A 24,162-nucleotide genomic window follows, 5' to 3' on the forward strand; every position below is an offset into this window, starting at 1 on the left:
ATCAGGACCCACTTATCCATTTGCAAGAGGGAGATTTGTATGTGTGTATCTACTTAATAAGCAGTGAAATAATTTCCCTTTTATAGAATAGCTAGTATAAAATATTTATTTTAAAACACCCATTACTCTATTAATCAACAGAAAGGAATGCTTTATGATACCAGGATCTGCAGTACAGCAGCAATGTTTTTTTTTGCCCAGGAAGGGCAATAACTGGCTCAGCAGCCAAAGCTGGTTAGCGGCACTCCTGGCCATCACCAGTTTATCCAACAAGAGCCCTGGTTCCAACAGCATCCCCAATCTACAGATCTGATCCTTTAGGGAGAGCACAACCCTGTAGAACAGGAGACACTTCCATTCCTAGGTCAATCCATCCTCCTACCAGTAGAACCTTCATTTTGTCAGGATTACATTTCAGCTTGTCAGCCCTCATCCATCCCAAACTGCCTCCAGGCACACATTCCTGATTTCCACAGCCTCCTCTGCTAAAAGTGCAAGATAGAGCTGATCATCATCACATATTGGTGACAATTCAGGCCAGCTCTCTGGATGACCTCTCCCAGCAGCTTCATGTGTATGTTAAAAAGCATGGTGGACAAGATGGAACCTTGTGGGACCTCATAGGCCTGAGAGTAGGAGGCTGAGCAGCAGTCCTCCACCACCACCCTCTGCAACCTACCTTCCAGGTAGGACTGAAACCACCACAGAACTGTGCCTCTTAGTCCAAACCCTGTAAGGTTGTCCAGAAGAATACAATTATAGATTATATCAAAGGCTGCTGAAAGATCAAATATGAATCAACAGGTTCACACCCTCCCCATCCAGCACCATTTCAGTCCCATAACCAGGCCTGAAACCAAATTGGAAAGTATCCAAACAATCTCTTCCATGCATGATATCCTGAGCCACTCTTATCAAGGTAGGCACAGCCTGGATGTTGAAGTCCCCCAGAACTCAGGGATATGGTTAGGCAGTAGGGGGTGCACACCAATAGAATGCCAACCCTGCCTCGCAGACCCAACACTAGGTACTTACTCTCAAAACCAGCGAAGTCCTGGAGAGGGCACTCTTCTAAGGGAACAGAATCCAGTCAGACTACAGCAACCCCATCAGGCCTATGCAGATATATCACTGAGTAATCAGGGAGGCACAGTTGGAAGAGATCAACCCATCCCCTCTCATCTAACCAGGTCTCGTTGATATATGCTAGGTCAGCCCTCTCATCCAAGATTAAATGTTTTACCTGTGACTGACCTAGAATTGATAAGCAAGAATTCATAGCCCAGCGGGTTGTTGATTTGCATTATACCTTTCCTACAGCCTACATCTTCTCTCTTACTGTTTTTATCCTCACAACAACTCTACGAGGTAGGTTAGGCTGAGAGAGTGACTGGTCCAAGCACACCAAAAGAGTTTCACAGTAGAGCGGGGAGTTGAACCTGCACTTCTCATGTACAATCCAATATACTAATCACTACACCACTAGCTCTTGTGCACGCAGATCCCAACATGGTCCTTCTTTTCCTTGATGAGTGTCTATGTAGAGTTTGCATGGAGCTGAAAAGACTCAATCTTCTGAGATACCAGCGGAATGAAGGGAGGGTTTATAAGCTTAAACAGAATTTTCACAACAGTCTAGGTTTCAACCTTACCTTGTATATTTGGTATTCTCCTCCAAGAAAACTGCACTTACTAAGATGGAGAGTATAATTTATTATCTGTAATAACAATAATAGTAATGACATAATGTCTTTAAATTAATAGCTGGCGGGGGTATAAAGTCACATAAGTTATTTTTTTAAGAACCCATTTGCCCACATTTTGCTCTATTTATTAGTGTTGAGTACTCTTACAAGGGATGTATTATGCCTGTGAGGCACAAGGAATTTACATGAACAATTCTCATTAGTGTTAATGGGCACTACAGCGCCCACATAAATCCTCTGCGATAGGAGCACAGGAGCGTCAGTGACAAAAATAAGCAGGAACGATATTATCCTTGCCACGCAAAAATATAATACAGTGTTGCAGCAATATGTTCAAAATTGCATCTCTCTCTCTCTCTCTCTCCTGTATCTTTTAAATATAGCCTGCAGAAGAACCAGGACTGCACAGCTTTGTTCTAGCTGGCACCATGCTAACAATTCATGGAAGGTATGCAAAAGCTGCAGTTTTAATTTAGTGAATTTAAAAAAATACAATGAAAGAGGAGCTCAAAAGCTGCAATTTGGCATTTTAAATGCCTACTTTGCTTTTCTTGGTTTGCAAATGCAAATCCTGTCTGTTTTACAATGCTTTTTAATATTCTCCTCCCCGTGCTTTAAAAATATGCTAGATTTTCACTGAAATGCTTCTCCCCCAGCCTCAGCCTCTTCTTATCTTAACAGGAGATGGATAGAGTATCCTCCTGGCCATGTCGCATTAGGTGTCCTCATTTACAGATTGCAAGGAGGGGGGGGGGGAGAAAGGCCTAGCATAAATTATTCAAAATCTATTGTATCAGTGTGTGTTCTCTGAACATTCACCACTGGCAAAGCAGACGGATTATTTTTCACTTTTAATTGTGTTGTTACCTTATCTGCTCCATTGAAAGTGGAGAATGGTATGTGAAACCACATGTACCCCAGGAGCAAATAAAGCCAGTTACTAGGTCCATTATTTAAAGCCAAAGTAACCCATTTAGACAATGTTACTTTGACACAATGCCAAAAAAGAAAGAATGAAAGAAAGAATCCAACCTTGTTGCTATTTACTTTTGTAATGCTTGTCTATTACTATGTCAAACATGAAAGAGTTTAATTCAGGGATAGGTTGCTTAAAGAAGATCTGAACAGATTTAATAACCAGTGTCACAAAGGACTTCAGAATGCCATCTGGGTACAAAGGAAGTCATTGTGTGTATCAAGTCCATTATGATGCTAAGCCAAATGCCCTTTTGCTCAAAATTCAATGCCATTTTAAACCAATACAAATCCTACAGAACTTATCACCTTGACAAGCAAACAGTATGAAAATGTTTGATGAATCTATGCCGCAGCACACAGTTCCTTCTCTTTGTAGACAGATATTACTTTGGCAACTCACCCAAATTTAAAGTCCACAGTTATAAGCATTCTCGATGGGAAAGGGAGGGGGGTTGCCTGACCTGGCAAAATTTCTTTTTTAGTTTTTTATATAATAACAGATAACCCAACCACAAGTTGTAAACTCCCAAAATAAACAGGAAGGCTCAGTGCAAGCTCTGAGGTTTTGGGGGAGAAATGTCATGTAGCAACCTTTCATTAACGGTGATTACCCAGATGACCATTTGACAAATTTGGACAGAGAACAGGCCAACCTGAATATAATGTTACATGCCTTACTAGTATATTAGCATAACGCACCCATACATACATGTGCTTGTAGAACCTGCTCAACAGCACCGTAAAAAGATCAAAGCCAAAGATGGATTTGGAGAAAACCCTACCAAAATTCAGACTGGCTACCACTTGCTCAAGAAAGTTATCCATCTATCTGATGCATTTTTGTCCTGCTCTTCCTCCAAGGAGCTCAGAGCAGTGGTGTATGAGTTTCTCTCTTCCTCCTTTTATTTTCACAACAACCCTATGAGGTAGGTAGAGGCCAAGGAAGGATTTGAACCCAGGTATCCCAGATGCTAGCCTAATACACTATCTGCTACACCACTTACCTAAATATTTCTACGCTTTTCTCCCCAAAATGTCTTACAACAAAACAAAAAAAGGTAATTTAAATAACACAAAAATAACTGGCTTAAATATTGGGCTATATCTCAGTCCTGGATCCAGTGGGCAAATTTGTCCCAGGCATGAGCCATGGGCCAAGATTCCTTCAACTTACATGAAAAGGCTCAGGCTTCCAGCTACATCCAAAATTTATACTTGGATTTAAATGTTGCAGCTGGCCACAATGTTCCTCCCAATCTTTCCAGCCTGCTCCATACTGGCTCCAGACCATGAAATAGCTCCTGTACCTTTAAAAGTTACTAAGAACTTAGCATTTTTTAAAGCACAACTTCTTCCATCACTGTTGGACTGTGAAGGCAACCCTTAGTGAAACCCTGCCTTTTATGCAATGATGCCCACCGAACAAGATAAAGCTAGAGCCGCCGCTGCATGAGTCAGGCAACCATTGGCATTGGTGCTGCAGATGAGTGGGCTGGCCAGCAAGTAGGCAGCCAAGCAAGGGAGCGGGGACAGGATGGGATCCCCCCCATAAATCTCATGAGCCCCCCACTTCTCATCATCTAAGGCAGTACGACTTCATACTGCACATTTTGAGTGACTAAAATCTTGTCTTAAAAAGCATTTCACTAATTCCAAAGGCTACTGTACTTCATTGCTCCCTCTCCCCAGTGCTCTTCAACATATCCAATATTTCCATTGGTAATTTTTTTAAAGGTCTTTAGAAAAAAACACACACACTGTTGCCTGAACTTCTTGCCTGTTTCCCCCAAAGCTTTCATATCTCTATTTACAAATGAAAGAGTTCAAGTACAGGGAGTTCAAATTTCAGTCCTTATGATTAGGTTCAGATACATTTTTAGTTTGAAGAAAATATTTTTTGAGAGAACTTATTTTTCCTCCTGTTCTTTGTCCTTGGGGGAAATGGAGAAGGCTCTGACCCGAACATGGCCCGGCTGTGGCTGCCAGTTACCTTCAGTGAAACTGGTCCATGGCAGAAGTATTTGCTGCCTAACTGCTCCGATTCTCCGCCTCTCATTATAGTTGGAGGGAAGAATTCTTTTAAGTGCAGGATAAATATATTCACCATTACTATGAAATTGATAACTCCCTCCCCCCTCTTTTAAGCAATAATCCTGATGCTCTCTGGGGTCACTGGCTTTGAGGGACATTTTATTAGGAAAGGAAAAAGTCATCAAAGTTTCAAAAACAACAGGATCAAAATAAGAATATCTCTAGCTTATTATACTCATATCAGTCTCACTTGCCCTGGAATTCTTACTCTCTTTATAATTAAAATCAAGCTATATGATCAGTGTAAGGTAACATTTTTGTGCTGCACTACTGGCATTCAGACTAGGTGCCTAGAAGAAGAGACCACTGATGTTCACGCATCCTCAGAGGGTGATCACATTAATCCTACATTCATACTCAGTGGAACAGTCTGTGATTGTTGAAATGAAAACGTATTTTATGAAACAATAACTTAGTATCTAGGATTGCCAACTTCCAGGTACTAGCTGGAGATCTCCTGCTATTACAACTGATCTCCATCCGACAGAGATCAGTTCGCCTGGAGAAAATGGCCACCTTTGGCAATTGGACTCTATGGCACTGAAGTCCCTCCCCTCCCCAAACCCTGCCCTCCTCAGGCTCCAACCCAAAAACCTTCCGCCGGTGGCGAAGAGGGACCTGGCAACCTTATTAGTGTCAGACTTGTGCAATCACTTTGGTCAGGTCCAGGTTAGATAAGTCAAATATATCCAAGACACATGGCGTGCAGAATGTAAATATGATTTTTTAAAAAGTAAATAATGAGTCCAAGCTTTTGGATGGGGGAACCAACCAACCTCTGACTGGAAAAGAAAAGACACTTGACTTGTGAAAGTTACGAAGGCAACAGGCTGCCTACTTTGCCCTTATGTTACAATCCTAATAGTGCAAGAATGCCATGTACCAAAAAACTAGGAGTCAACTTAGATCTCTCTCTCTCTGAAGAAGAAAAAGAGGAAGAAGAAGAAGAAGAGGAGGAGGAAGAAGAATTAGTTTTTATATGCCAACTTTATCACTTACGGAAGAATCAAACTGGCTTACAATCACCTTGCCTTCCCCACAACAGACACCCTGTGAGGTAGATGGGGTTGAGAGAGCTCTAAAAGAGCTGTGACTAGCCCAAGATCACCCAGCTGGCTTCATGTGTAGGAATGGGGAAACCAACTTGTTTCACCAGATTAGCGTCCACCGCTCATGAGGAGGAGTGGGGAATCAAACCTGGTTCTCCAGATTAAGAGTCCACTGCTCCAAACCACAGTTCTTAACCACTACACCATGCTGGTTCTTCTTTTAGCATTTGCAGAGGACCCTTATAATTCTTGGCAACATCTATAATGCAAATCAGTTTTATTCCCTGATGTTGAATTTATTATTTCTTATCCAATTACAATTCAAGCCAAAGGGAGTTCTTGACCATCACTTTACATCATCCAAGAAAAGTCCATGATAGAATTCAGCTACAGCTGAGAGAAAACTAGTTCCAGCAACTACAGGAAAGAAACTACAGCGGTTTCAGAACACTTACAGCCACAAGGAAGTTTCTGACAAACAGTAAAGGAAATTATTCTCTTCTTGGGTGACAGTGGGTGAGAGAAGGCAAGGAAGAATGAGAGAGGATGATTGAAATGTACTTTCCTGAGTGAATTCTTGTTAGAAGCGACAATGTTCTAGACATATCACACTGAAGCTATCACACCTATCACATATAGAAGCCTTATATGTACAATGTGCTAAACAGCAGCTTCTTTTTACAAAATCATGCAAAGCTTCCCCCCCCTCCTCCGGTACCATTTCACATACAGAAAAATGACATCATAAAAGACTACACTTTGTGGCTTTAAAAAAAAAGTTCAGTTTATTTACAGTCATTTGACCAGCAAGTATCAGTACAAAATTTACAATTGAGGGACCTCCATATCTTACTGGCTACATAATAGAACTTTGCCACTGAATAAGAGATAAAAGCATCTTTATCATCTAATAAAAATTTAACAATAAAATCATCTAAGTGGCTAACATTTCTAAAATTTCTAGACAACACAGGTAAAATCAGCTTATTTCTAACCTCCCGATAAAATTCAGTGTAATAAAATATGTATGATTGACTCAACTGAATTAAAATTACAGGGGTACACTTTGTGGCATTTTTACCGAATGTCTATAGTATTTTGTTACAAATAAAAGGCCAGGGAATTATTTTTGCTATATTAGTCCCCATGGGCAAGATCATAAAGGATTATTCAGAACTAAGCCTCATTTAGCACAGATTCCCCTTCTTGCTGCAGTGTAACTTTTATTCCTTAGTTTTACAGCCTAATTAATTGCTTACTGTTCTCTCACATTTGCGAATTCGCAAGAAAAATGTATTAATGGGCAATGGCTTTGGCTGCAAAGTGAAAAGAACTACTACTAGTCACCTCAAAACAAGAACTGATAATTAACCACCGAACTCTCTCAGCCCCACCTACCTCACAAAGTGTCTGTTGGGGGGGGGGAAGGAAGGGAAGGAGATGGGAAGCTGGTTTGATTCTCCTTAAAAGGTAGAGAACGTTGGCATATAAAAACTAACCCCTCAAGATAACTAGAGTGCCGGATTTACTGGGGTTCTGCTTGGACATCACAAGAAAACTGGAGAGTATTTGTGGTAAGAACAGACCTGTTTCAGAGTCAGGATCACATGCTCTGTCCTGCCTCCACCACTCTCTTTGCAGTGGAGTGTGAAGAAGACTTCCTCCTTCCCAAAGTCTTTGATATAACACCAAGTTGTTGAGACATTTGAATGTGTTAACAAATAGAAGTTTGTTTCCTTTATAGTAACCAGGAATCTAAACTATAGGATTTGATGTTACTCCACAGCAAGGAATCCCTCCATTCACACATTTTGCTTAAACACATGATCAGCCAGAAGAATCATATTCCACCTTCCTTATTCCCACATAGCTCCCACACTCACCATTCAAAACTATTTTAAGCCACCGTGAGAGCAACAGTAGAACAACTGCTTACAAACATAATATGTAGGGAAATGATGGTAAAGCTAATAAAAACAGAATTAAAATTCCCTCTGCAATGTCTGCAAACGGCAGATGAAATGTGTCATGAAGAACAGGAGATGAAAAAAGTTCTGATCTGAGAAAGAAAAGAGTTGCTTTATTCCACTGAAGGGCAAATATGGAGATAAATTATTGCTTCTTTAAAATATATTCAATGCACTCTAACCTAATTTAGGTAGGGCCAGACCTCTAACCCACTGAACTCATAAACTGTCACAACTTCCAGTTGTGCTGCAAGAAGCTAACACTTACCCAAAAGGCCATCCACTATTAACTACTCCTCTTCTTCTTTTTTTCCTCCAGGGCCTCAGGATTTATACCTCCAATTAAGACAATAATGAGTGCTCCAGGCTGACCTCCTAGGAGCAAGAATTAATTAAGCACAGTATTTCTTAGTAAAGAATGATACTTTCCCAAACCATTTATGAAGCTGCTATTTTGCCAGATATTACTGTATTTCCATTCCCAAACTAGTGTAACATATCTTTAATCCAATCTACTATATGCCAGAAAATGTTTTTGAATTTCTGTTTGCTGCTCAAAATGCCTATATGACTGAAGTAATTTAAAATCTAAAGCAAACTAGATATTGATAAAAGCTGCAAAAGAGTTAAAAGGCAAAATTGTGCAAGTTCAAGTCAGCTAAATGTAGATGAAACAAGAAGAATTGTATCAAATATCTTTCCCTGTTGTATGGCTGGATTGCACAAAGCAACAGCCCATAAGCATTTACTTTATTTAAAACTGAAGTGGCCCAATTATATTTCTGACACAATGCTTTTCTTTTATTCTTCAATGCAGATTCAAGGCAAAACAAGAGGCAAATTTACATTTGCACATTCTTAAAAAGACTTGACAAACACCTCTTCAGTTTCCTCTAGGAAACTATTCCTTAGAACACTGGTTCCCAACCGGTGGTCCGCAGACCCCCAGGGGTCCGCGAGAACTAAACCAGGGGTCCGCGAAACTGGTTCCCAACCGGTGGTCCACGGACCACCAGGGGTCCGGCACGCAGCTCTCTCCCTCTCTCTCAGCTGAGCTGCGGCCGCGGCTCGGGCTGTGTGTGAGGTAAAGCGCCCTCCTCCTCCCCTCCTTTCCCTCTCCTCACAGCGCTGCCGGGTTTTTGCATCCAGCGCTCGAGGGCTGGCGGTGCCCAGGCGGGCGGCGGCAGCAGCCAATCAGCGGGCGGGATTTTCCCGCCGGTTTTGGCTGGCGGAGGAGGCCGAGGCGCTGAGGACGGGCGGATGGCAGGCCCCCCGGGGAGGGAAGGTAGGAAGGAGCCCAGGCGGCGGCAGGGAGGAGGAGGAAGTCTTGGATTTGCCTTTCTGGGGACTTCTCAATTGGCCGGAACAGCTGCAACCCAGAGAAAAGGCATGAAACTTCTAGCACCGGGGATACAGGTAGGAGACTCTCCTCTCCACCGCTTCATCCTTGCTTTATTTTTTATTTTTTGTTTAAGCGCTTGTAATTGTCTTCCCTTGGTTGTTTGGCTCCCTCTGTTTCCAAATTCTTGAACAGGGGAGGTTTGATTTGCTAGAAACCTTTCGTGCCCTGGGGCGAAGCAGGTTCACTCTCCCGCGAACAGCTCCCTTTTCGGTCCTCTGGCAAAAGAAATGCAGGCTTCCTATGCAGGGGAGGCTTCTCCAGCAACCAAACAGGGGGGGATTCCTTTAAAATAAAACCACAGGATTGGGTTCTTTTCGTCCAGGCTTTAGGCAAAGCTTTGTGTGTGTGTAAAGCGCCGTCAAGTCGCAGACGACTTATGGCGACCCCTTTTTGGGGTTTTCATGGCAAGTGACTAACAGAGGTGGTTTGCCAGTGCCTCCCTCTGCACAGCAACCCTGGACTTCCTTGGTGGTCTCCCATCCAAATACTAACCAGGGCTGACCCTGCTTAGCTTTTGAGATCTGAGGAGATAAGGCTAGCCTGGGCCCTCCAGGTCAGGGCAGGCAAGCTTTGTGTGTGTGAGGACTAGAAATGCAGACGGGCCAAAATATATGGCTCTGGGCATTTTCGAAGGGGAAACTTGGGGAGAGGACTGGAAGGGAAGATGATTGTCCATCAAGGAAATGAGGAATGGGAAGGGGGGGTACCCTGACTGAGGAAAATAGATACACAACCCTCCCGCTCACCTCATACATACCACTGATTGCAGGAATTTGTGAATGGGAGGTTTTGCCTTGGGTTTGCCTTTCAATAAAAAGTTGTTTGTATCATTGAAAGCTCTGCTATTGTGTTTTTCTTTTAAGGCAAAAGATGTTAATGTATGAGTTGTTTTTTCTAAACTAAAACCTCAGTATTCAGGTTAAATTGCCGCATTGGCACTCAGAATTTTTATTTTGAACCTTGGGGTCCCTGCACCGAACAAAAAAGTTCTAGCGGTCCCTGGTCAAAAAAAGGTTGGGAACCACTGCCTTAGAATAAGAACTATCCCTAAAAAGAAATATTCTATCCTTAGACTATTCCTTAGAAGACAGAAATAGACAGGTGAGAACCCGCAAGGACTTGCAGGAGGCATCTCCTTTCCCTTCCCCCACTATTTCCACTTTTCCTTTCCTGAAAGCCCTTATAGTTTCCCCTCTTTTCCTGCTTCCTTCTCCTCTTACCACCCAACAGCCAACCTACATTGTTCTGCCTTTGTCTTCCGGTTTCCCTTCCCCCCACCCTCAGCAGCCTCTACTTAGGAAAACTATGGCCCAGTTGTGTGGTGCTAGCCACTGGGCCAGGCCCACTTGCATGGTAGGGAACCCTCAAGGACTTGTATTAAAGACACCTCATTTCCCCCAGTATCCCCTTCCCCACTTTTTCCTCTTTCCCTCTACCAATCAAAGGGGCACGGGCAATGATAATCTACCAAAAGTTTTATAAACTTTTTCAGATGTAAACAAACGATGGAATGGTTGGGGGGGCAGCATGCTCTGAAAAGAGCTCAGTACAAAATTCATTCTCCTGATTTAAATAGGATGTTGGCGAGGTGCCTGTAGTAGATGGAGCAAAGCTGTGGTGTAATGGTTTAGCTCAGGAGATCTTATATTAGGGATAACGTCTTTCCTACACTGATTGCCTTCTTGCCTTAAACAGATATGTTTGTACATGCATTGTTTGTCATCGTCACCCAATCCCTAGGTTCTACAATCAACCCAACTGCATTTTTGTCTTACTAGGCAGGGCAGCCAACCTCCAGGTAGTAGCTGTAGATCTCCTGGGATTACAACTGATCTCCAGGCGATAGTAATCAGTTCACCTGGAGAAAATGGCTATTTTGGAAGGTGGATTCTATGGCATTATACCCCATTGGAGTCCCTCCCCAACCCTCACCCTCCTAAGGTTCCACCCCAAAAAACTCCAGGCATTTCCCAACCTAGAGCTGGCAACCCTACTTACTAGAACCTGTGCTGTTAGATTCATATGTTATCATGTTATCTGATTGACTGAAAAGCTGTTTTTTAAAAAATTGTACTTGTAATCCACCCTGCGTCCCAGTGACAAAGGCAAAGATTATAAATGAAAATAACAAACAAATACATAAAACTCACTTGTGCAACTTTCACACTTGCTCAATATCTTGTTTCCTTTGGGCTACTACCCATGCAAAGAAGCTAGCATGCCAGAAGTCCAGGGGGTGTTGCACAGACCTGCTAATGAAGGACATGTAGCTGCTCTAAACGAGGTACGATGCAATTTAAACACTGGACAAGTGCAGAGTCCCATGCTGAGCATTCACTTGCCCCACCGGTATAGTGTTTAATTCGGTCCTAAATGTTCAGTCCAGATGACTATATACACAGCTGGTCATTTACTTCTTTTTAACAGTAACCTTTCTGTACTACACGTCAATTTGCTTTTCTATCCAGCTTTTAATGAAGCATGAGAAGTACTGATATATATTTCAAAAGTGTCAGATTCCCCCTGCCCCTGGTAGTTCTCCAGATCACCATCTTTTGATACAGGTGTGACTTTTTTGTGTGTTTAAATTGCACCCTCCAGGCTGACAAAGGACACACTATGGAATCAATCTGCAAACTGGACAAATTGTGAAATCTGTTTAAAGAACAAAGGGCTTCTATGGGGATGGGTACTAGGCCAATTTTTGAAAGGAACGTTCCTCAAGCACACACTTCATTTGGGATATAAAGAGCTTGCCTTTCTACCAGCTGGCCTTTTGACAAGTGCTGACAGCCAAACAAGGTCATGTGCTTAGCATGCATGCTGTGGAGCCCGCAGTGCTCATTGATTGTAAAGGAGCTAATGGTATATATGCAAGATCAATTGGCAGATAAGGAAGAGATGCATTCATTTTTCAAAACGAAAGTAATCAAAGAATGAATACAAAGTGTTCACAGTACAAATGCAATCAGTTACACAATTCTTCAATTCTTGAACTTGCACCTACAGATGATTCCCACACCCATGGTTTGAACTTAAATTCAGACTGTGCTCGGTCCAGTCTGAATATGTGCACTGTGCAGTAGTTGGCTTGGATCCTGCCCACATTTCCATGGGTACAAGGAGGGGGGAGGTTTTTGCCAATACACCCGCCCCCCCCCGCCCCCGCAGAAGATATTTGATTCCTCCCTAGGTTACCCATTTTTCTGGAATAGCATTTCGGGGAGAAGCCTGACCCCCCCCCCCCCGGATTTTGAAATGGCCCCAGTTTAGCTGTAAAATGGCTGTGGCATCCATGGACACTGTAACAGCTAGGTTGGCCCTTATGTTGCTTTTAATTCATGTTTAAATAAATGCATGCATAGTATATATGTGTGTATATATGTGTGTATATATGTACACACACACACACACACACAGGATATATATCAGGAAAAGAAACTTCTGATAAAATGCTTTCTAGAATATCTTGAAAAAGGAGGTCGCTGTGGCTGAATTGCTTACAGACTTTAACAGCGCATTCCTAAAAGGAATGCCTGTGCAGGGCTCAGGAGGTAAACTAGTGGCATTGCCAAAAACCCGTGCAACCCTCATAGGATTGCACAGGAGATACGCCAGCTTACAAAAATAAAAAGGGCATTCCCAAGCCGAAAGTGCTCTGGAGGCCGACTATAATAGACCCCACCCTGCGGCCGGCACCGTTATGTCCCAGGAATGCCTCCCGGGGTGCCAGAATGCCTCCCGGCTTGCTGCCGCCACCTGTGCCAGCAGCCGGCAGAAGGCGGCGGCAGCCAGGGAGCGGTGGCCGGCCCTTTACACCGGTGCCGGGGCCACTCACACCAGCGTGCGCCTTCCGGGCACCGGAGGTGGGGGCCCCTGCTCCGCCGGAGGCGGTAGTCGGCCTCCTAAGGGCTTTGGGCCCATTTTTCAGGAATGGGCTGTTAATCTACTCATTCACTGTAATTCTGTGCATTTGACCAAGTCATTTTTTTTTTAAATCTAAGAACCCATATTTGCATCTACCTTGTGGGCCAGGGAGAGGACTTCATGGGGTCATGAATCATCATTTCAAGAAAGGGTAATAGAATGAGTTTAGGAATGCCTGATTTGGAACACAATTCCTTGCTTACGGGAACAATGTGTTATATTATCCCCTTTCCTACCATCTTCCTTGTTAAACAACAACAACCAAAAAGGACTGAAGGAATGGTCTGAAGCTGCCCTCAGGTAATCCGTCTGTGAACCTTTGAGGATTTTCATCTTGGCAGTCCCCCATATGCAATGCCATCCTTGATGGCAGGCTGGGATAAAACATAATCATATTGATATAAATAAAAAAATATATATGAATGAAAATGGAAACCAATGAGGGATTATCAACTTATCTGACATTTTTCTCTTAAGAACACAAATGTTAGCAAGCTGATAGATACCCAACAAAGGACTCCTCCAGTACAATATCATTCAGTCTGATTTATTTAGTAGGAAGTTACCAAATACAGTTAAAGCATTTGGATTTGTAGCTATTTAAGATGAATTTCAAACCCAAACAAATTTGCTATGCCTGCTCATGAGGGAAGCTATTTATGTTAACAGCCTCACTCCTCAAAATGCTGTTCTGTCACCAGTCCCATTAAAACTAATGGGGCTTGCACTATCACAGTGACTTGAGAATTGCAGCCTATGGCTATTTCGGAGGTAATCGGGCAGTGGAAAATGACAGCAAATGACATTCACTCCTACTTTAAGGCTCCTCTACACGGCCAGAGAGGAAACCGTAAATGTATGTATGTCTCAACATGATTTAGATTCAAGAGCAAAAGAAGCCTATCTTTACTGATCTGGAGGTGGGAGAAACATGTTGTGAAGAGATATAGTTTGCAAAATCAGTGTTCATGAATTCTTGGCCTACAATGACAACAATATAAGTGTTATATGGAGTGTGGTGGTTAGGTTTCTCATTTTACTAAGCAGAGCTTCCTTAGCCATCAAGAATGTGGGACAAGGCAAGGTATTTTTAGTGTTTTCAATATGTCTTTTTTCCTGCCATTCAAACAGTCTTATGTAAGAGTTAAGGTTCTTGATACATGTTTGGAAAACCTATGACAGAAAAAAAAATCAAAACAAGTCAAGATGTGATTATTATTAGGAAACATTTACTTGGAGGGAAGTTGAACCAATGAGTAGTAAAGATGGAAACAGAAGAGGTTAGGTTTTCTTGGTATTTCTGTTCCTAGCAAAAGTAGACTCCATTTCCCCTTCCAGATATCAACAAGTAAATGTTAGATTCCGGCATTTCCCAAGTCCTTTCATCACCTTTCCTAACAGTTAATTCATTTGAAACACTACACAGTGTTATTAGCATTATGTTATTATTAGCACAGTGTCCTGTTGGCATAAATTAGTATTAGTGTTCCTTTATATTAGCTTATGCCCTGACCTGGATGGCCCAGGCTAGCCTGATCTCGTCTGATCTCAGAAGCTAAGCAGGGTCAGCCTTGATTAGTATTTGGATGGGAGACCACCAAGGAAGACCAGGGTTGCTGTGCAGAGGAAGGCACTGGCAAACCACCTCTGTTAGTCTCTTGCCATGAAAACCCCCAAAAGGGGCCACCATAAGTCGGCTGCGACTTGACGGCACTTTACACACACACACACACACACATGTTATACATATGATGTACACCGTGACTTCTGTATGGTTAAAATTGATGCTGAACAGTCAACTGAAGATGGAAGCCTGTTACAGAGGCCGTTATCATTGTTATATATACCCAAACTTTGAAGGTCATTCACAAATCATGCAGCACAGATATTAAGAACTTGTGCATCAAATGAAGAAAGATATTAAGAACTTGTGCATCAAATGAAGAAAGCCATGTCAGCATATATTTTTAAATTTTTTTACCTAATTCGTTTATTTATCTGTATAATACATGCAACGGTGTCTGCCAAACTAAGATAAACAGTTTGCTTATCTGTGAATGACGTTTTTCCAGTTATCATCAGTGCAGTTACATACTATAGGTTCTGTAGCTACAGATCCAGTCTGGGAACATTCTACAGTTCTAGGCAGCCATGACTCAATGGCAGTGGACATACTTTTCATACAGAAGGTCCCAGGACCAACCTCTAACAATTTCAGTTAATAAATCTCAAGTAGTAGATAACAAGAAATATGTTTTCCTGCCCAAGATCCTGAAAGGCCTCTGTGAAGCAGAGTAGATAATATTGAGACCAAAGATCTGATTTAGCACAAGGTAGCAACATGTGTTCATGAGCTTTTATTCTTGCCAATCCACTTAAAATTTTTACTATCTGTGCATGTCTCCAGGGTTAGGGAGAGGGCAATTCTGCTCAGATCTTTCTTCATTACCATGCAAGTTTTTACATTCCAACATATGTGAGAAAGAAGAGTGGGTTGTGGATTGCACAGATTAGCATTTGAAGAATATCAATTACAAGGAAACAATATGTTTTTCTTTATGGCCTCTGTGTAGTCCTACATATGTATGTGTGTCCTGTTGGCATAAATACCTGAAAGAAGATTTTGTTGCTTTGCCAAAGGCTTCACCTGTTCTTGTTTGTACATGCAGAGCACAGTCTTTCGCACATGTAGAATGACTAGACAAGTGACCATATCACCGAAATCAGCAACAGAAAGACTAGTCAGCAGAAAGACTAGTCAATGCAATAAATAACAGTAGTAGTAATAGTAGTAGTCAGGGCTGTGGCTTTGCCAGGTCACAGCAAATGGCGATTATGAAAGCCTCCCATTAAGCAACACTTTGAGGAGAGGCCTTTTAGGACAACAGAAGAGGTCATTACCCTTCCTTAAGGGATATATCCAAAAAACTAGCATCCTGCAAATGACCAGAATGTGCAATATCTATTTCGCCCATGACTCAAAGAAACTGGTTCCTGTAGGTTATCCGGGCTGTGTGACCGTGTTCTTGGTATTTTCTTTCCTGACGTTTCGCCAGCAGCTGTGGCAGGCATCTTCAGAGGAGTAACACTGAAGGACAGCTGCTGGCGAAACGTCAGGAAAGAAAATACCAAGAACACGGTCACACAGCCCGGATAACCCACAGGAACCAATGAACTCTGACCATGAAAGCCTTCGACAATAACTCAAAGAAATCTTTCAAAGAACAGCATCCTGTGTGTAATGGAAATCAGGATGCCTTTTCAAGGAGAAATGTCAGGTATGGGTACAACACAGCCTTGTCCTAACTCACATCAGGAAAAGTAGCAGCACAACAGACAACTCAAAGCTCACTTGGATACTTCACAGATGTGTTAGCAAGAGAAAAAGAAGATGGAAGCCACAGGAAGCCACATGTTTAAAACAGTTGCACTACAGCTGCACTACAAACTCCAAGTTAGGGTAGCAGGTTTGCCAGATGGGTAGAGGTACAGAAGAAAAAAGAAAAATGTTTTTCCAACAGGCACTCTCAATGAGACAGTGAAAAGTTAGAATCACAACCATGTAAACTCATAAAGATGAAACAGCATGACATGAATGACTCAGGTGAAGAACATAATCCAAAGTGGTATGCAGAGAATTTGAGAAAGGGTCAAAGCTATGCTGTTGGCTGAAAGCAGCTAAAACATCTATCCCATCTACAACTTTCTGTTAGAAGGCTTCTTGGCACTCAAAAGAACCTCTGGAGTTCTTTTCAGGCTTGTATGATAACTGGATCCTCAAGAGTGTTAAATTTAGCCACCATACAAATGTTGTAATGGAGAACTTTGCTATTACTTTGGGACAGCAAATCCATTCCCGTAAAAATTTGTCCCCTGCTAACTGGAGAAACCTTGTGAACCAAGGTGGCAAAAACTGTAAGAAGGCAGAAAATGCAGTTCCTGTATATCTTGCTTAATTCACTTGAAAATAGAGAAAGAGGAGAAAATATATGGAGTTACTCCTCTACAGCTAAGAGTCCGTGTTTGCAGCTGATCAAGCACTTGGTGCTCATTAAAGTTGTAAATGAAGGCTTCATGTGCAGTCTTCGAGGAAAACCTGGAGCAGCAACGCTGTTGCTGGAGGGGGTGTTCCTGGGCTGGAGGGGCTTTGGAAGCTGACTACCATCAGCTCTGCCCCCAGGAACGCCCCACACACACCGGTGCCACATTTCTCTTCCAGGATTTAGGTCCCGGAGAGACTGCAGCATCGGAGGAATGGTGTGTAGCTTTGCGGCGCCCAGGCGCCACCAGAACTACCACCACCACCAGCATAAGTGCCTCTTATTCCGTGATAAGAGGCTACTTATGCTGGTGGCATGGTCACACCACCTGCAGAGCACTTTCAGTCCCCCACCTCAGGAATGCACTGCTAGCCACTCAGCCACCCTCCCAGATTTTTTGACTTATAGAGAAAACTCTTCATTTTGAAAAAATAATGTTTAGATATCCTACCAAAGGGTTAGATCAAGACTCCGAGGCTCTCTTGAGGGACACAGAACTTGAGGCCTATGAATCTGAATCTAAACCAGACTCACAGAAATGTGATGGTAATAAGATATGAAGAACATCATCTCCAGTGAAAGATCAGCATTGCTCCAGCTATCAGCATGAGAAAGGGCAGCCATGAGAGCTAACCTTGTTTCTCTCTCTGCCAAACTACTAATTCATACACACCTTTCCACATTTATCAGCACTCCAAACCAAAACAGACATCAAGTGAAAGCCTGATGTTCAAGGGCTGTGGGTAGACTTTGTTTTTATATTGTACTTAACCTTTTGTCTGAAAGCTACTTTGAGGATCACTCTGAAGAGTACCCTTCAGAATATAACAACACAATAGAAGATAATAGATGGCAGCTGCTTGCCTTCACCACAAAGACACCATGAGCCTAGAATGGCAATTGTAACAATCTTACTTGGTAAATTTTAAACAATGTGTAGTAGACTTGTCTTTTCTTTTGTTTTTAATTATAATAACAATGAGGTTTTTCATAATTATCATAATTAATATGAAAACAAAACAAACTCTACATTTAAACAGCCTATAATGAAAAAGATGATGGTTTTCCTTTTGTTTCATTCTGGTTCCTTTCCTTATATCCCTTCTCTTCCTATGTTGGTTTCAATTTTACAAGGCAGCCAGCAGTTTCTTCATAAGGGCATAGAGAGAGCACAGTGTTCCTCTGGGGATGGGATGGGAAAGGGAGGCTCTGGGCTTTCATGACTGACTACAAGCTATAGCCACTATGATTGCATACTGGTGTGAGGTACTTCAAAAATGAAGGATATGGGGTAGGATTTTGTCTTCCTCTCTCTTCCCAATACCTGCGTTGCTATGCCAAATTTTCCCTTGAAATCTGGACTATCCAGCTTGCCTCCTGCTCTTTAAAACTTATCCCCATCCAAACAAATCTATAAGGTCCTCCTTCTGCTTTCCTGCCTGCCCAGGTGGCTTGCCCTTTTTGTGCCACCAAATGTCCTTGTTTTGTCAACCTGCCCGTTCCTTGTGCTACTGCTGTTTAAGCTAAACAGCTGCAGTGCTGTGTGTGTTACTGTTTGGAATCCCTCCTATCAACTATCCCACAAACTTTAATGATAAACATGGGTGCCTTTCATTGCCTCAAAAAGTGGGACTCTTTTATTCTAGCTGTCTGAAATTTGGCAGTGTAAATGTCCTAGTAGAGAAGAAGAAGGAGAGTTGGTTTTTATATGCCAACTTTCTCTACCACTTAAGGAAGAATCAAATCGGCTTATAATCATCTTCCCTCCCCCTCCCCACAACAGACACCCTGTGAGGTAGGTGAGGTTGAGAGAGCTTTAAGAGAGCTGTGACTAGCCCAAGGTCACCCAGCTGGCTTCATGGGTAGGAGTGGGGAAACAAACCTAGTTCACCAGATTAGAATCCGCCACTCATGTGAAGGAGTGGGGAATCAAACCTGGTTCTCCAGATTACAGTGCACCTCTCCAAACCACCGCTATTCACCACTACCCCATGCTGGTACTACAGTCCTCCTGACTTTTCTAGTCCTTGGCTAGAAAATCATGAAAATTCAGACCGAAGAAAAGAGAGGAGGATCTTACATTCAAGCCAATGGAAAGTAATAATAAAATAGAACATAGAACAACAATTATAAAACCATGCCACATGGAACAACCAAATAACTAAACAATCTCTTTTGGAATTAATACTAAGAAACAAACTCCCATGCACGTCTAATGTGTAAAGTGTCTGTCTGCTGTTCGTTGTCCAAAAAAATCAAGCAGTGATCATGTCCATTCATGTTAAGCATCTTCCTTCTACAACCAATGCAATTCTTAAAAGACACCTACTGTGCCACAGGTTCTTGAAAAAACTGCAGGAAAGAGGACCAGAAGGAACAATTTCACTCACAGCGTAGTCATATGGTTACTTTCTAAATCTTGCTAAGTGAAATGTTAACAAAAATACTCAATTGGGGTATCATACTCTTTATATGAGAATGACACTGTCAGGGGAAACAGAAGTGGATTAAATTTATGGCCACTATGTCCCTTAGCGTCCCTAAGAGACAGAGAGGCACCTCTGCTGTACAAACAAATGTGCCGGCTCACACTATAAAAATGTTAGTTTCCTTTGTGCATTATGCAGTTTGCTCCCTTCCTTTTTGTCTTAAATTGCTCTAGGCAACTTTGCAACATACACAGCTTGTGCCAGAAATCCAGGCCGTGTGTTGCCAGCAAAGGAATGTCGCCTTCGAAATGTTTAGAACAAGGGACAAGGCTCTAACAGACAGCGGAATCTGCCAGAACATTGGTTTTTCCTATTCACTCGCACAATGCTGGCATTATTTGGGAAAGCAGCCCACTACACCCAACCTCCCAACCTTTTTTTTTTTTTAATTTGTAGGCTTTGCTACAATGAAGAGTAAAGTCAGTACTAAAAGAGCAGGGTTTTCAGTAACAGCCTAACAACTGCTGAGGATAGCATTTTTAAAAAAGCACTCCAAACTGGAGGTCAAGAAACAGAGCAGAAAAAAACAGCCTCTGAAACGTGCCAGCTCAATAAAGAAGAAATTAGCAAATGCGAATATTCTCCATAATAAATGGATATGTTTGTGTTTATATAACACAGACTTTTAAAAAAAATACTCACAATTCCTTTCCAGACAATAAAGTCTCAAGTAGATAACCAGTACCACTCCTGTCTTCATGGAGCAGCCAGCAACCAATGGAGAAGAAAAAGAAGTGGTTGTAACTATACTTTGTGAAGTCATACATCCTGCCAAAACAGTTAGAACAACCCCTGTTTGGCATTCCCTGGACAAACATAGTTGCTTCCTTAATGAAAGGAAGTCATTTTGGATGATGTCAAACCATAGTTGGGTTGACTTGGTTTTCATAACCATTTTTTCCTATAACAGTTGGACAACTGTGGGATTTCCTGGATGAAGCAAACTATCTAGATCCTTTCCAGTCTGGCTTCAGGCCTGGACACTGGACTAAAATAGCCTCCCTTGGCTGTCCTGGTGGATGACCTGTGCCAGGAGATGGACAGGGACACCTGATTCTCCTAGACCTTTCGGCAGCTTTTGATACTATCAACTCCCTTTGATACCCTGGACTGCCTTTCGGAGTTGGAAATGAGAGGCACCGTTTTGTGGTCATTTCAGTCGTGCCTAGAAGGTAGGTTTCAGAAAGTGGTGCTGGGGACTGCTGCTTGGCACCTTGGCCTTAGACCTACCAGGTCCTGCAGAGTTGCATCTTGTTGTTCTCCCCCACACACACACACTGCGCGACAACATCTTTTCTGTCCAAGAAAGAAAACATGAATGAAGTCGCTGGATGAGATCATGTAGAGATTTGGGCTGGGTTGTCATCAATATGTGGATGACACTCAGCTCTATCTTGCACTTCCTAAGGTGCCCAGGGAGGCTGTAGAAACATTGAACTGGTGGCTGGTGGCAGTTTTGGGGTGGGCTAACAAACTGAAACATAATCCTGACAAGACTGAAGTGTTTCTGGTGAGCAGTAGGACTGACCTGATGTTTAAGTTGTCTCCCCTGAAGGAAGACATTTACAGTGGAATGAACATGACTTCCACAAAAGCAGCACAGAGAGTAGTGCTGTATATGTGTCTGTGATTTTGGCATCAAGTCACAGCTGACTTATGGTGACCCCGTAAGGTTTTCAGGGCAAGAGACGTTCAGAGGTGGTTTGCCATTGCCTGACTCTGCATGGACTGAGAGAGTTCTGAGAGTGACTGGCCCGAGGTCATGCAGCATGCTTCATGTGGAGGAGTGGGGAATCCCCAGTTCACTTCTTTTCAAATGACCTAATTTGGATATGGATCCAAACATGCAAACTCACAGTGCAACTCTATGCAGTTATTCCAGTCTGTGCATTGAAACCAATGGGCTTCAACTGGACTAACTCTGCATACAATCATATTGTCAAGTTATCTGTACATCCTGGTAATTTATGAGCATATTTAATCTCAGGGTTTGAAAAAGAATTTGATTTATTTCTAAACATTAAACACATAGCTTCATCAACACTATATTGTGCTTGACAGCAGGATATTTAACATTTCATACTTCTAAAGACCAAGGCACAGAAAGATCAAAATGGTGGTAAGGAACAGTTGAGAAGGAATACCAACTGTTGGAAAAGATGGAATTAAGGAGGGCCAAGAACAAAAGTGTTGGAAGGAGAGAGAAAAAATAAAATTCTCATCTCTGAGAGAGTACTGCCAAGACAAATAGGATTGAGATCTGGTAGGAAATAAAGTGATACAGAACAGGATAACTTAATCGAGATGAGAGATGAACAATTTGCTGACAAGTGCTTTGCGAACAAAATGAGCTAAGGAGGATTTGGGTAGTGATAAAAAGGAAGAAAGCAGCTCATATCCTTATCTGAAGTCAATGAGAGTGTTTCAATTGACTTCTCTAGACATCGGCCTAGGTCCCATGAGTGATTACAGGTGAATGTCAATTGCAACAGAAAAGCTGCCAAGAAGGTAAGATAATAGAATTGTCTGTTGAAATTAAAGCCACGGAAGAAACTACATTTTCAGTTTTCAAGACAGTTGAGTTGACTGGCAGTTGAAAGTACTGACTGTCACTAGAAGTGACTTATGAAAAGTTCAAAAATCCAACCTAGAAGAAAATGTTCTTAATAGCCAACAACTAGCTACTTTAAAGGATTTCTCCACCTTTGCCCGCTATCAGTAATGAAGGAACAAAACCAAGATGTGAAAACAATTGGGAGGAATGTGGAACAAAACACAAGGATATGCAAAATGGAACTCAAGGGGCCATAAGGAACAAAAGGAACGCTTTCAAAGCTTCAGCAACAAAGCTTTACGGCACTTGGGGGATGGCTGCATGGGCATATTTTAATCTAAAGGATGAATACAAATGAATAACCACAGCTATGATCCTGAGCATACTTTACTAAGTGGTACTCCAGCTGGATTGACTTCTAAACACAATTCCCTAGGATTGTGCTTACAAGATATTGCAAATCTTGAGTGTCGCAAGGTTTAGCTTTAAACAACACATTTAATAAACAAAGGAAATGTAACTTTTTCAAGCCAGAGTACTGCTGTCGGTTTTTTAAATAATAAAATCACTGATTGCCTCATTAAACAAAACTTCATGCTGACTAAAAGTTATGCAAAAGAAAAAATGTAGTGTTAAAGTTGCATGTTTAGCTTTTTCACTCTATGTGGCTATCCAGAATGGAATTTTTCTTCACTTGTCTTGAACCAATGCGTTTGCCATTATGGAATGTATGTGGTTCTTTTCTTCCCAGTTGGTACAATACTTGGTAGAAATACCTGCTGTCAAATTCTGCGCAAAGACAGAATTAAAACTAAAGGAGCTTTTGGATGTGCATAACGACAATACTGCAACAATTCAATATTTCTTTGGTGAAATGATTTGCAATAAATATCATCCTTAAGGGAGAACAAAAGGCAATTAAAAAGTTGATGGCTGAAATCAAGTTCCTAGTCATGGTAGGGGATCCCCCGTCCCAAGTTCCCATTGCCCAGGGCAATGCTAGGGATAAATTAAAAATTAGAAACATTAAAAAAAAAAAAACACCTTGCCAGCATTGCAAGGGCAATGCTCTCACTTCTGGCCCTGTTCAGGCAACACCTCCTCCCACACCATGTCCCCATCCCGCCCCCACCCTCCTGCCAGTTGCCAGTCTCGGCCTGGCAACCCTAGCTGATAAGCAAGAGCTAACAACATCTAAAATCATGGGGCAATATATGCACTCTTGAGGCATTGCTAGACCCAAAAGGAGGTGGAAGAAAGCAAGGAAATAGACTTCAAATAGTATTATAGAGGCTAAGAACCTTCTGTTTTATGTATCTTTCCACCTGATCAAGCTACATTCAGAGCAAGGAACTCTCTGTTCAACTTATCTTTTGTTTACACGAGTATGAAGTGTCCCCAAATGCCTTTGTAACCCCACAGGGGGGACTATCAAATTCCTGTAAACCACAATATGGAGAATGGCTAGTGTACGCACATGGCACAAAGGCTAGAGTGTACACATGCCAGACAGAACAGACATGGAAGATTTCCTTCATTCCTGCCCCATTGTTCCTCTACTGATACCACAGGATTAAAACAGCAGCGAATAAATTTATTATTTGTATTACACTCAAATTGGTAAACTGCTGAATGTATATCATTTATTCTAGAAGACTAGTGGACGTGGGGTTTTTTTCTCTTAGGTACATCAGAATGCTTGATTTCAAATGTCATCCTATTATTAAGCCTTCATCCTAATGAAGGAATCGAAAAAAGCAAAATTTACCAAAGAGATTTGGACACTCACCTTACATCCCTCACACGCACTGACACCATAGTGATATCCAGAAGATTTGTCCTGACAAACAAAACAGGGCTTGTAAACACGAGGCGGAGGAAGCGGGGAAGGCGGGCTGGGAACAAGTTCCTCAGAACTGGTGCTCTGAGTTTCAATTGCTACAAAGAAAAAGAGAGAAA

At 42.1% G+C, this 24,162-nt stretch overlaps 1 protein-coding gene across 2 annotated transcripts in view; it reads right to left on the reverse strand.

The window, feature by feature from the left end:
- RARB (retinoic acid receptor beta) overlaps positions 1 to 24,162 on the reverse strand; it is a 233,296-nt gene that overhangs the window by 56,593 nt on the left and 152,541 nt on the right. For both annotated transcript variants that reach the window (XM_056857879.1, XM_056857878.1), the window contains exon 2: positions 23,993 to 24,141. In XM_056857879.1, the coding sequence (XP_056713857.1) occupies positions 23,993 to 24,141 (149 nt within the window). The remainder of the gene's footprint in view (positions 1 to 23,992; positions 24,142 to 24,162) is intronic.

Source organism: Euleptes europaea, chromosome 11 (genome assembly GCF_029931775.1).
Source record: "Euleptes europaea isolate rEulEur1 chromosome 11, rEulEur1.hap1, whole genome shotgun sequence".
Lineage (NCBI taxonomy): Eukaryota > Metazoa > Chordata > Lepidosauria > Squamata > Sphaerodactylidae > Euleptes > Euleptes europaea.